The sequence below is a fragment of the Sycon ciliatum genome, chromosome 4 (genome assembly GCF_964019385.1).
Source record: "Sycon ciliatum chromosome 4, ocSycCili1.1, whole genome shotgun sequence".
Lineage (NCBI taxonomy): Eukaryota > Metazoa > Porifera > Calcarea > Leucosolenida > Sycettidae > Sycon > Sycon ciliatum.
The window spans coordinates 17,359,723-17,372,334 of record NC_088646.1 but is presented as its reverse complement, the minus strand read 5'-3'; the positions used below and the strand labels follow the sequence as shown (position 1 = coordinate 17,372,334).

Here is a 12,612-nt window from a genome sequence, read left to right as displayed (position 1 = left end):
CGAAAGCTGCACCATGCAACAGCCGCTCTGTGTGCTGTGCTCATGGAACTATGCACCACATTCTTTGAATTATGCATATCCATAGCATATTGCATACACACGGGAAGGAGCGCATTTTGAAGGTTAATGAGCTGCATAGTGCTTGTATGATGAAGTAGAAACATCTGCTCTCTGCTGATACATGTACACCTGATTAGACGATATAAAAAATGCCATCTGAGTCTTATAATAAAAATGTTTTGTATAATTTGTATTAAAATACTTGAATGTTCTGCCTGCAAACCCGGCTTGTGTTTTGTGCCGAAGATAATGGAGGAAGTGTTACTCAGACAATACGACATACCGCGTGAGTATGCAACGAAACGTTATGTGTAGTAGCTTTCCTTCAGTGCAGCCAGAAGACGCTCCAGTCCTCCGCTCAAGTAGCCTGCTGCACTCTTGACCCTACCTACTCCCCCTGCGAAGAGGGAGCCAGCCTCCTGGTTCTTCGTCCTCGTCTCGTAGTCTTTCAGCCAGCCGGACTTGGAGAGGTCATGGCGATGGCGATGTGCCAGTAGCTCAGTCATGTAACGCATCTTACCAGCCAGGTAGGAGACAAACAGCCCCGTGCTGTGTTGACTGCAACCATCTGGAAAAGACGAAGAAAATGGAGGCAATGAAAGGAGGCAAGATCCTGGCTCCGTGGATAGTCACATTTCGCTCTATGGAAAAAAGTGCAATTGGAGCTTGGATTCTATGTTTCTTCAGTAGTTCATTGGACAGTAAGGGTCTTCCGGTAATGGCCACTTCGTGATACCTTATACTGCAGATCATGAAACTACTTCTACACATTTTATTGCTGTCTCGTAAGCGACGGCGCCAACATTATGCATGCAGACTTCTTGAAGTTGCAAGAACTTGCAAATGTATCCTTCATCTTTTGCATTTGTTTCAATTGCATTAACGTCATGAGTTGCAGAACTGCCACTTAGATCCTAGGACAGGCTGTTATGTTGACTTAGCTTGCCGCTACAAGAATGGCGGCCAGATCTGATTTTGAGCCACAATTTTGGAAATTTTAGGATGAGCATTGGTGTGAACTTTTGCCAAAGTTTGGTTCCCGGCATCGGTGACAACCGGCGTGCCCGGTTCACATACTGCTTTTGGTCCAAATTGTACAGGATCGGTGCCGGGGCAGATCGCTTTAAAAGTTTGCCACTGATCATGTTTGCCAGCCCTCATCGCCAATGATTCACCGTAGGATTTTTGTACGCCGGATTGCAATGCTTCACATAAGTGCAATCCGCTGGGAGAGGTTGCAAGAGGCACTGCCGTCTCCGGCCCCGGTGTGTACCAGAGATATGTGAACTAACCTCTACTCAGGTACTTACTAAGCGAGTTCCACCCTACTTCATTAGAACAATGTTACTGTATTGCCATGGGCCGTCTTTTTAACCTGCAGCTCAACTGCATGATTGTACTACAAACAACGGTAAACTTAAAAAAGGTATCTCTTCAAGCTCGTGGCAAAAGTGTCCACTCCACCAACTAACTTATTCAGACACCCCTCCCTCCCTTGCTACTTACCTGGCATTTGCCTATCATACATAAGTTTACGTCCAGTTGCACGACTTCTGTAGGAAACAGTAACGACAAGTTACATACTGTAAGTAAACAAATATTCGGCGCATATTTATTTTCGGCTATTTCCGGCCTGGTCATATTTGGCCGAAAATTTGTTGCGGCCGAAATTCTGTTTTGCGAGGTTCAGTGTGACAATGTAGACAGTCAGCAGCAGCAGTACAGGCAGTTTTGTAAGACAGGAACAAAGAGGCCTGTTTCTGAAATACGCCAGTTGCTGATCTGGACATCATAAAAGAAGCAGTTGGTCAAGTCAATGTGAACGGTGCAGTCGTACAAATTCAAATAATGTCACATGACTCACATCAGCTACCTACTTGTACAGTCCTGCTCAGTGAAACCGGATCGCGAGAGTCGAGTAAGCGCAGGGCAGCGCTGTGCAGCCCTATACCTACGACGGTGACACTGGGATGTGAACAGGTGCAGGCAGGGAGCCTCAACTTGATTCACTCGATCGGATTTCATTGAGCAGCACTGGAGATTTACTTTTTAAAACTGCACTTGCACATGCTGCCATGTATTCTATTGCCGGGTAAAGTAGGAGGGAGAAGCAAATATTAGCATCAACCCTGGGCTTCATCACCGTGACTAGAATAACTGATCAGGTATGAAATCTCTCATTCACGGTCCACTGGAGCATCCCACTTGATTCACTCGATCGGATTTCATTGAGCAGCACTGGAGATTTACTTCAACTGCACTTGCACATGCTGCCATGTAATCTATTGCCGGGTAAAGTAGGAGGGAGAAGCAAATATTAGTATCAACCCTGGGCTTCATCACACTAGAATCACTGAGCAGGTATAAGATTTCTCATCATCCACTGGAGCATCCCACTGGTATTATTCAATTGTAAAAACAAAGTGGCAATGCTGATCTCTAGAACCATCCACTTCAAGGGAGCTGAGTACAGTGTATCACAAACCTTGACATGGTAAATTCACTGATTTCCCGGGCGTGCCGCTTGCTCCACTCAGCGCGTTCATCAGCCGAGACTTCCTGGTCTACATCATACTTCACCAGGTCTTCACCGGCATTGGCTGCTATGCGCCTTCCATCGTCAAGGCAGCCAAGACCGGTCTGGAATTGAAGTGCCTTGGCAAGCCATGCATCGGGAACCATTGCTGGGTAGCCGTAATACGTACAGATTGTTCCTTGCTCCAGAAATATATCCTGCGCTATGGAATCTATAGGTTCCTTCGAAGCTTCGCTATCCGACACCGTCTTGTTCATCTCAAGGTACACATTGGCGCAGCCAACGCTGAATAAATGCCGCATGGACGTAGCCGTCTTCACGTCGGATGGATGCTCCTTGGCCAAGACACGCAGGGCTTTCTCGTAAACCTCCTCACAACCGAGACTGAGAGATAGCTGTGCAAAGAGCAGCTGATGAGTTAGTACATATCCCTTAGTTCGTGCTCCTCTAGGCTCCAGCATGAAATGCACGCAGTCTGGGGATAAGGTACACCTTCTCTGAGTAGGCCCGGTGCCGATGATCTCACTCATGCACAGATCGCTGCTCTCCTCGGTGAAATCCGGCTTCTCCACTCTGTCCAACACCGGCGTGGAGAGAAGCATATTGGGTATATGTGACAGTGAAAAGGAAGCCATTGGAGCCTCCAGAACGTAGCCCATTCTACGGAAGTAATCGCGCATCTTCGGTGACTTGCTATGCCTATTGGACTGCACTCCGACAGTCACTAGATTATCCACATTATCAGCCAGCGATACGAATGATCTCAGCTCCTCCTGCGGGAGAGGCGGCCGATCCATCTTCTTTAGAAAACTCTCCATTGCTCTGAAATGAACTGCACAAACAACAGCGACCATGACAGAAGATCGGGAATAATGAAAAAGAGTCTGCAGCAGGGTATCGGAAATTGCACTTCCAAGTAGGGTTATACACATGATAGACCCTGGTGCCAGCTCCTGTGGGATGGTACGGCCCCAAGTAGGCCCCAGGACCGATTATTTCCCCCATGTCCAATTTCAAGTTCATATCCTGGGAGGATACATCTCTAGCTCAGTGCATCACATGTTCATTACATACTTCCAGATAATCAATTGCATACTGAGCAGCCAACGATGAACACTGGAGTAGGTAAACACTGGTACAGCCATGGCCGTACCAGCCATACCAGTGACGCCAGCCGCTGCCCTGATGGTGCACTGTAATGGTTTGTTCATGCATGATGTGTACATGTATTGCATGTATTCACTACATTTGCATCACATGCTGCTGCTTCATTCCTGTATTCTATGTACCGTATTTCCCCAATTATAAGTCGTACCTTTTTCCCCAAAAATCAGGGTAAAAAAGGGGGTGTGACTTACAATCGAGCGTGACTTACTACTGAAGTGAATATATCACAACAATATTGCTTAAACCTGAAAATGGGGGTACGACTTATAATCTGGGAAGTACGGTACATAGTGACATACATCCCAAGAAATGCAACAATGGAACTTACATGCTACTTTTTTTCTTCTTTTTTAAGTATCACCTGGCAACTGATAAATCTCAAAACTCAGAGTCAAAAGGGAATGTATCCCGTCTGTAGCGGCTAAATGTATTGGTGACATGAAAGCGCTAGGTTGCAGAGACGCAAGGTATAATCATTACCATGCTCTACATCCCGCAAGATGTGATAATACTGCAAAGCACTCGAGCCAGGCACTGAATCGTCAAATTCCGCATAGTTCGTGTAGTCAGTACACTGTCGAATGCACAAACAAAAGACCCCTCTTTCTTCTCCTCATGCACAAATACACACACACACACACACACACACACACACCATTGGACCATTGGACGTCCATCGCCGGAGGCGATGATAGCGATGCTACAGCAGAAGCCATAGCAGCTTGTGCTGGGATTGCACCATTCAACAGCTTGCAAGGCCGAACCGCCACTATTCAGCCTGGTCTACACCACACAGCTATGAAGTGGCTTTTTTCTGGCCAGTGAATCCCTACTTTTTGGTCTTTTTCATTTTTTTCATTCACACACACACAAGCACTCACTCGCGCACACGCAAATCCACACTTCACGGTCTTGGGTTGTTGCAATGTCGATTCTTTATCTGCAATGTCTACTTTTCGTCCAGGACTTCTACTACTAAGTAAGTAAGTTCTAGTGCACTACATTACTATGCTGCATAATGCATCCCGTATCCCCCCCCCCCCCCCCCCCCCCGCGCCCTCTCTGACTCTGAGTGTCTCTCTCTCTCCCTTCCCTCTGACAATCTGTGTTCTTGTTTCACAGTTGCCATTATTCGACGAATCGTTCTGTAAAGGACAAGAAAAACACCAGCTGTGCCATTCTCATGCTAGTCATGGCAATTACCTTGTGCTATTCTCATGCTAGTCATGGCAATTACCTTGTGCTATTCGCAATGCGTACACTCCGTCCAGTGTGATCCTGTGAGAATGCCGGACAAAAAAATTCACTGCTCGACCCGCCGCTGTCATGTACTCATTGAGCTTCGACAACCGGTCATTGGACGCCGCCGTCTTCGCCGATCCCGCTGCGGTTGCTCCTGGTTGTGCTCTAACTTTGAGCAGCAGCATGGTTAGAAGGATGAGCAGCGTGCTCACTAACAGCGATTGCCGCATCCTTTGATTTCGGGAACAGCGACCACAAACAATTCGGCACCTCCTGCTACTACTACTAGTCCTCGTAATCATCAAATCATTGTTGCAATGGAGCAACCCGTGGTCAACGGATCTCCCTCTCAAACCTCGACTTGGGTAACTGTCCACTGCTGCAAGGCCTTATCTCAGGGCGGAAATCCTGGGGGTGATTAGAGACTATTCATTTTACTGGCTTTTGTTTTTCCAAAGACTGTTGTTGTGTTTTTGCAGCCAACGGACTTTAGTTCTTCATGCAGATCCCTGCTGGTATCAGATCACGCGTGCAACCTAGTACCTAGGCTACAGGCCGTATCGATGTTTGGCAGCTCACTGAGCATGATGATGAGCTCAGTACTGCTGATGGACACTGTCTTGCACATCGTGTCGCGCGAGCTGTGCGAGACTGCCAGATACATGAGTAGTACAAGACAATGAGCTCCCCACGCGGGCAGATTCCTTCCGTGAAGTCAGTGACATGATGTAACGTCTGTACCGTAGCTAGCTAGCCCAGGAGTTCCTCGGCTCTAGGCTAGCCGTCTAGGTAGATCTACTTCTGGTGAAAATGACACCAGATCCCTGACCATGCTGACTGTTGAAAGCAGAGGCAAATCCCAAACCAATACAAGGCCCTTGCTTTGGCCTGGGTTTGGGATGAGGTCCGCGATAGTAAATATCGGCCAGGTAGCCCTTGGCGGAAAGACTAAGATGCTCGAACAATTGGCAGATTCTGCTAGAAAAGCAGTGAAATTGGCAGAACCATGCAAACCTTATGACAGGAATTCCTTGCTCCATTTCTGTATCCACATACCAAACATGCATGAAACATACCAGAAAAAGCACCAGATTCTGCCAAATATTTTTCTGCCGGCATATCCACCAAAGGAAAGGAAAGGCAACTGCCAGGGCTGTGTTCAGTATGGAATCGAGCATGAGTACGAGGACGAAAGTGCGGAATCGGAGCCCGACGCGCGCTAGCGCGGAGGGCTCCGATTCTAGCACTTGAGTCCGAGTACGAATGCTTTGATACCATTTCTGACATGCATTGCACGAACTACTTCGTACTACTAGTACTACTACATGTAGTACTTCACACATACCTAGTACCTACTCAAGGCACGCACACTAGACCAGACAAGGAACACAACTAGTCGCCAGTTTAGTACTTCAGACAGGTTACATAATGACTAATGTACACAGTCACAACACAGAGATAAAACAAGGGCGGTCTAGTCAGCTAAAAACCAGGTCAGTTCAGCTTCTCTTCTTCGCAGTGACTACACCCTACAGCCTACAGGTGCAGGTGAACATTGCAGTTTGCACCAAACTGAGCTCCGGAAAAGTTGATGGTCTTCGTAGCTTTCTGCATCAGAGACCGTTGGTGAGTTGGGGATTGCACTGTTGGGTCACAAGTTGCGATGTACTCATCAATGTCGGGATCGTGGAACTCAGTCTGCTGCTGTGATCGCTGAACGCTCGTTGTTGGCGCTGTAAGAGCACGGGTAGCAGCATTGGTTGCAGTTGGAAAAAAAAAAAAAGCGGCCTCTGATGGCTGAATCGGAGCACGCCTGGGCGTGCTCCGATTGGAAAATCGGAGACCTGCCAGCGCTCACAGGTCTTCAGTGGCTGATTCAAAGCACGGCAAGTCGCGCTAGGATTCGCTGTTGCCATGTCGATTGTCATGTGACATGTCAGAAATGATAATCACCACATGTGCAGACTTCGGGGCCTCGGTTTGTATACAATCATGTACTTGAGTCTCCAATCGGGATATTATCGTATTAGGATTATTATTATCGTATTAGGATTCGAAGGTTCGAAATACATAGTATCACTAGATCTGTGCATGAATGTGCTAAGACATACATGTACAACATATTGCTTTTAGCGCTAAGATGGGAGCGCGACAGAAATACAATGTAGTTCCATTCGTGTCAGCCGTATGGGAATTTCATTTGTAGGCCTACAATTGGTCTACAATTATAAGTGGAATTTAACTCGGATACTGAGCCGGCAATAAAATGTAAAATAGAGGAAAAACATAAGGGAACGAGTTATGAAGCAACTATCCTCGACTGTAACAAGGTAACACGGTAATAAGCAGTCAGAAAATGCGATAACAGGGCGCGAAACTGACGGTTGAATGTTTCAGTAGCCTGTCGAAACTGACCGCTGAATGTCTCCGTAGCCTGTCAGTTTCGTGCCCTGTTATCGCATTTTCTGACTGCTTATTACCTTGTTACAGTCGCGGATAGTTGCTTCATAACTCTTTCCATTTTGTTTTTCCTCTAATTTACAAATTTTAAGTGGCATAACAGTTACACATTGCACTCTACTAGTAACTGACTGGCATTTGCAATGTAGTCGTGTAGATTAGGGCAATAGGGAACACGAGCTCAGCCCTGACTCAGTCTACGCTGTACGTATACTCGTCCACGTATGCAGTAACGTTACGTTACTTCGTGGAACTGTTTACTTGAACACCGGGGTTACGCCGCTTGACGGGCATTGTGCCAGTGCCAGCTGGGCTGGGTTTCAGGATGTGGCTGTCTATCATCTTCTTGCACGCGGAAGTCGGGTGCAAGAGGGAAAGCTTTCCCTCTCCGCCTTTTGTAACCTGCATGCACGTTTCCAGCAATCCTGGCATGTATTTGAACAACTACTGAACTAGAGTAACGAATGCTGTATTATACACCATTATTGACTCGACTCAGTGAATCAAAAGGCAGCTCTACACGACATCCGTGGCAAGCTGGCTAACTACCTTCATGATTCAAACCGGGTTACTTCCCCTTTCTTCAGTCGTGTCTTTGTCCTACAGATTTTTCAGGCTTTTTCTTTACACAGCCCCTGCACCACGCCATTGCTGACAATGGTGCTGCTCAGATTTATCCTGCACACTTACACTGGCGAGACCAAACGACAGGATTGTCACGTGCAGATCCCGGGCTTGGTGTTTAAGGAATGATTCATGACATTGGGCAAACAGTTTTGCTTGACTCTTCCTTGTCCACGACTATCCATGTACAAGTAATGCAACAACAAAGAAAGAAAGTGAGGGAGGGAGTGCGGGAGGGAGTGAGGGAGGGAGTGCGGGAGGGAGTGAGTGAGTGAGGGAGGGAGTGAGGGAGAGTCATGCCATCTGGTTGCCTGATGGTCGTGAACGTGAAACTCGAAGTCTCAACACAGCTTCCTATGCCTCTCACTCACTCACTCACTCTCTCTCTCCCGCCTTCCCTCCCTCCTCTCTCCCTCCCTCCCTCCTTCTTTCTCCCTCCCTCCTTCGCTCTCTTTCTCTCGTGGGGAGCTCTGCCCTATGGGCATCGAGCGCTCTTGATTAATTGTTTGATCGATTCTTATTTAAGGATTGGCCAAAGGCTGTGGGAGCCTATCGAGGGGCTCTTCTGTGGAAGGAAAGATGAAGTAAAGTAAATAAGAACTCAGATGGTGAGCCAAGGACAAAATTGTAACATGGAGCTGGTGGACTCGATCGCATAACTTGTGCCCACATTTTTCCATGTTATAAAGTAAATATAGTAAGGCTCGCACATCCCCTAGGCTAGGTTGTTCGGGCAGTTGAGCGTCCCGCTTGATTACAAGTACAGGTTCTCATGGTTATATGAGCCGCTCATCGTAACTTCACACTCTACACCATAATTTCATGGAGAGACGAAGTCCGAGATGAGTCCAATGCCCCCTTCTGCACAATAATATTGCATGTACCGCGAGTCAGCCACCTTTCGTCATCAGACTGAATCAGCGCTGATCGTATGAAGTGTCTGAGGCAAAAGATAGTAAAAAATAAGTCGGTCCGGTGTGGGCAGCAGACCTCTATAATAATTACTTCGAAGTATTATTATCACTGGCTCTTTTACCAACATCAGCACTCATTTAGGTCACGGTTTATTGTCAAGCTTTTGTGTTCAATCTTACATTTCAATTGAGTGTTCTATTTATTTCCGAATTTGGGTTGTCTTTTTGCATTGGTTCTTACTTCATGGTTTCACGTTATTGTTGTTGTGAATAAACCTGTTCTCATTAGCACTCAGCAGTCAGCACGGGAACAAAGTAAAGTAGTTCGCACATCGTATCCGCGTTACCTCAGTATTACTAAGAAGTAACAGGCAATGTGTGAGGAACATCACCAGCTACAGACGTTTGGCTTGTGCCAGGCCACCCACCACCACCAAGCCCATGCCAGAGAAATGAAGCCTTTGATAGTTTGAAGGGCAAGGACTAGGTGGCAGATCTGAGATGTAGCATCATCATGCCTTCATCATTATTTTCATTTTTTTTATTTTTTTATTTTTTTTTTTTTCATGGTCATCATGGTCACCAGGCCGGGAGTCGTGAAAATCCCACTCCCAGGTTTTCGCGACTCCCTGGTGACCATGCCAGTACTATTGGCAGTAGTGCCATGTGTAGTGCCAGCAGTACGCGTAGATCGTCACTACTGGTATCGACCAGGGAGTCGTAAAAGCCCGGGAGAGGACACGGGATGCGCGCACGCGGACGATGTTTGCCTCGGCCAGAAAGTGAAGCACGCTAGGCCGGCGCGGCCGGATCTGCTCGATCCACGGCGCTGTGCTCGTCTTCAGGGCAGGAGTCCTAAAATACCAATATTTTACAACTCGTTGTTGACACCATTATCCGAAACTGGTGGCGAAGGAAGCATAAACATGATTGTGTGTCTGTCTGTCAGACTCAGTACACATGGTACAGGGGGTGGGGAGTTGAGTGTGTGTGTGTGGGGGGGGGGGGGGGGGGGGGGAGGAGGCGTGTGTAGGTGCACATGTGCTTGTACTTTTGTGTGTGTTTGTACAGTGTTTGTGTGTGTGTGCGCATTTTTGTGCACAATTCCGTTATGAAGTACAAATGATAGGTTTACCTTTTGTACACTCGCCAAGACTTCGGTTAGATTCACTGAGAACCTTTCTGGCCAACCTGGAGGCTGAGCCTTCCGTTTCCTAAACGGCTAAAGTCACCGCCGGAATCGAGTAGAAAAGTGTTCAAATTATCAAGATTTATAAATAACGACCTGCAAGTTGCAACCATGTACAATGTAGATAGATAGGGAACACACATTGATTGTTTTTAAAAGAATCCAGGCAATATCATGAATCATGGAACGAGTGTAGTAATAATGCTCTATGTTGCGTTTTGACGATGCTGAAGGAAGGGAGCCGTTGCGATTCACTCACAACACACACGCACAGAAGTCCATTCGACTGCAATTTAAAGGGGAAGTATACCCTAAAATCAAATTTTCACCAGTTGTAGTCTTCGGGGTGCTGAGTCGAATGGTCTTGGTCCGAGGAAGCTGCGACGCTCCCTTCCTACTTGAATCCCAATCGAACTCGCGCACTTCCACCGAAACTGGGTGACTGCGCCCTACTAGATGGGGATTTGTACGCAAAATGTCACTAAAAGCGCCATTTCGTTCTTATAAAAGCACGGATGACCGCGATTGGCCCATATGTTGTAGTCTTTTGGACGCTGAGTCGACTGGTTTTGGTCCGAAAAGGCTGCGATGCAGCGTTCCTCCTTTATTCCCAATCGAACATGGTTGAACAAGCAGTCACGTGCTCCTGGGTGCCCAAATCACCTGGTCACCGCGCCAGCAGGCGACAACTTTCACACCAAGGTTCAACTCGAGTTCAACTCGAGTGACAGGACTGCACCTAAAAAAGGTCAAACAGGCTAGTAAGTTAGTTGTACCCTGCAGGCACGGTGACCAGGTGACTGGTGTACGCAGGAGCACGTGACCGCTTGTTCAACCATGTTCGATTGGGAATAAAGGAGGAACGCTGCATCGCAGCCTTTTCGGACCAAAACCAGTCGACTCAGCGTCCAAAAGACTACAACATATGGGCCAATCGCGGTCATCCGTGCTTTTATAAGAACGAAATGGCGCTTTTAGTGACATTTTGCATACAAATCCCCATCTAGTAGGGCGCAGTCACCCAGTTTCGGTGGAAGTGCGCGAGTTCGATTGGGATTCAAGTAGGAAGGGAGCGTCTCAGCTTCCTCGGACCAAGACCATTCGACTCAGCACCCCGAAGACTACAACTGGTGAAAATTTGATTTTAGGGTATACTTCCCCTTTAAGTGCAATTTCTGACACAAATTCATAACTCCACGAGTACGAGGATGCTCAGCGGATCTCCACAAGAACTTTCGCCCATCACCTGCAATGGAATATGGGCTGTATGATACGACTAGCGGCTAACATGGGAAGTGGCTTCATTTCCCACAAATCTCGTTTCATTCACAACCATTTGGCTGCAATTTCAGTGCAATTTCTGCCACAAATTCAACTCCACCGAGTACGAGGAAGCTCAGCGGATCTCCACAAGAACTTACTTTCGCCCATCAACTGCAATGGAATATGGGCTGTATGATACGACCAGCGGCTAACACGGGAAGTGGCGTCATTTTCCACAAACCTCGTTTCATTCAGAACCATTTGACTGCAATTCAGTGCAATTTCTGCCACAAATTCAACTCCACGAGTACAAGGAAGCTCAGCGGATCTCAACACGAACGTTCGCCCATCACCTGCAATGGAATATGGGCTGTATGATACGACCAGCGGCTAACACGGGAAGTGGCGTCATTTTCCACAAATCTCGTTTCATTCACAACCATTTGATTGCAATTCAGTGCAATTTCTGCCATAAATTCAACTCTACGAGTACGAGGAAGCTCAGCGGATCTCAACACGAACGTTCGCCCATCACCTGCAATGGAATATGGGCTGTATGATACGACCAGCGGCTAACACGGGAAGTGGCGTCATTTTCCACAAATCTCATTTCGTTCACCCCAACTCAAATAAAAATTGAAGTACAAGATTTACTAGTCTTGCATTTCCAGCGCCTCAGAATAAATTAACTTCGATAAACTGAGAGAGAATGAGTGAGGCAGCTGGAAGAATTGAGGATGAAAATAGAGATCAGATGACTCGACGGAGCAATCGTCTCCGTGCTCTAAGAGAAATCGGAGAATGTCCCAATTAGTATTTCAAGAAGACATCACAATTTTCGAAAATAATAATTTCCTTGCCTCGCAACACCGTTCCCTGGCAGCGTTCCCCGGCAGCGCGAGGCAAAGATGTTTTCTGGGAATGTGTGCCGTGTCCTCTCCCGGGCTTTTACGACTCCCTGCTTGAAAGCGACAAAATGAGCGCCAGTTTTGAACCAGTGCGCCGAGTCTGTGCAGCTCAGTGTCACTGTCAGTACAATACTTCCTTACACTAGTAGTAGTAGTACTAGTAGTAGTACACAGGTACAAGCAGTACTGCAGTGTCAGCGCTAAGTAGTGACTGAGTGTCAGTAGTGCGCACATGCACAGCTAAAAGTC

The 12,612-nt window shown here is 47.2% G+C and overlaps 1 protein-coding gene across 1 annotated transcript; it reads right to left on the bottom strand.

Annotated features, from left to right (window-relative positions):
• Positions 1-30: 30 nt before the first annotated feature.
• On the bottom strand, positions 31-5,521 carry LOC135814748 (UPF0764 protein C16orf89-like). Its single transcript, XM_065327916.1, has 4 exons — positions 5,001-5,521; positions 2,546-3,428; positions 1,567-1,613; positions 31-628 (listed from the first exon to the last, which is right to left on the bottom strand). The coding sequence occupies exons 1-4, from the start codon at positions 5,305-5,307 to the stop codon at positions 366-368; spliced, it is 1,500 nt and encodes a 499-aa protein (XP_065183988.1). The 5' UTR covers positions 5,308-5,521; the 3' UTR covers positions 31-365.
• Positions 5,522-12,612: the final 7,091 nt, after the last annotated feature.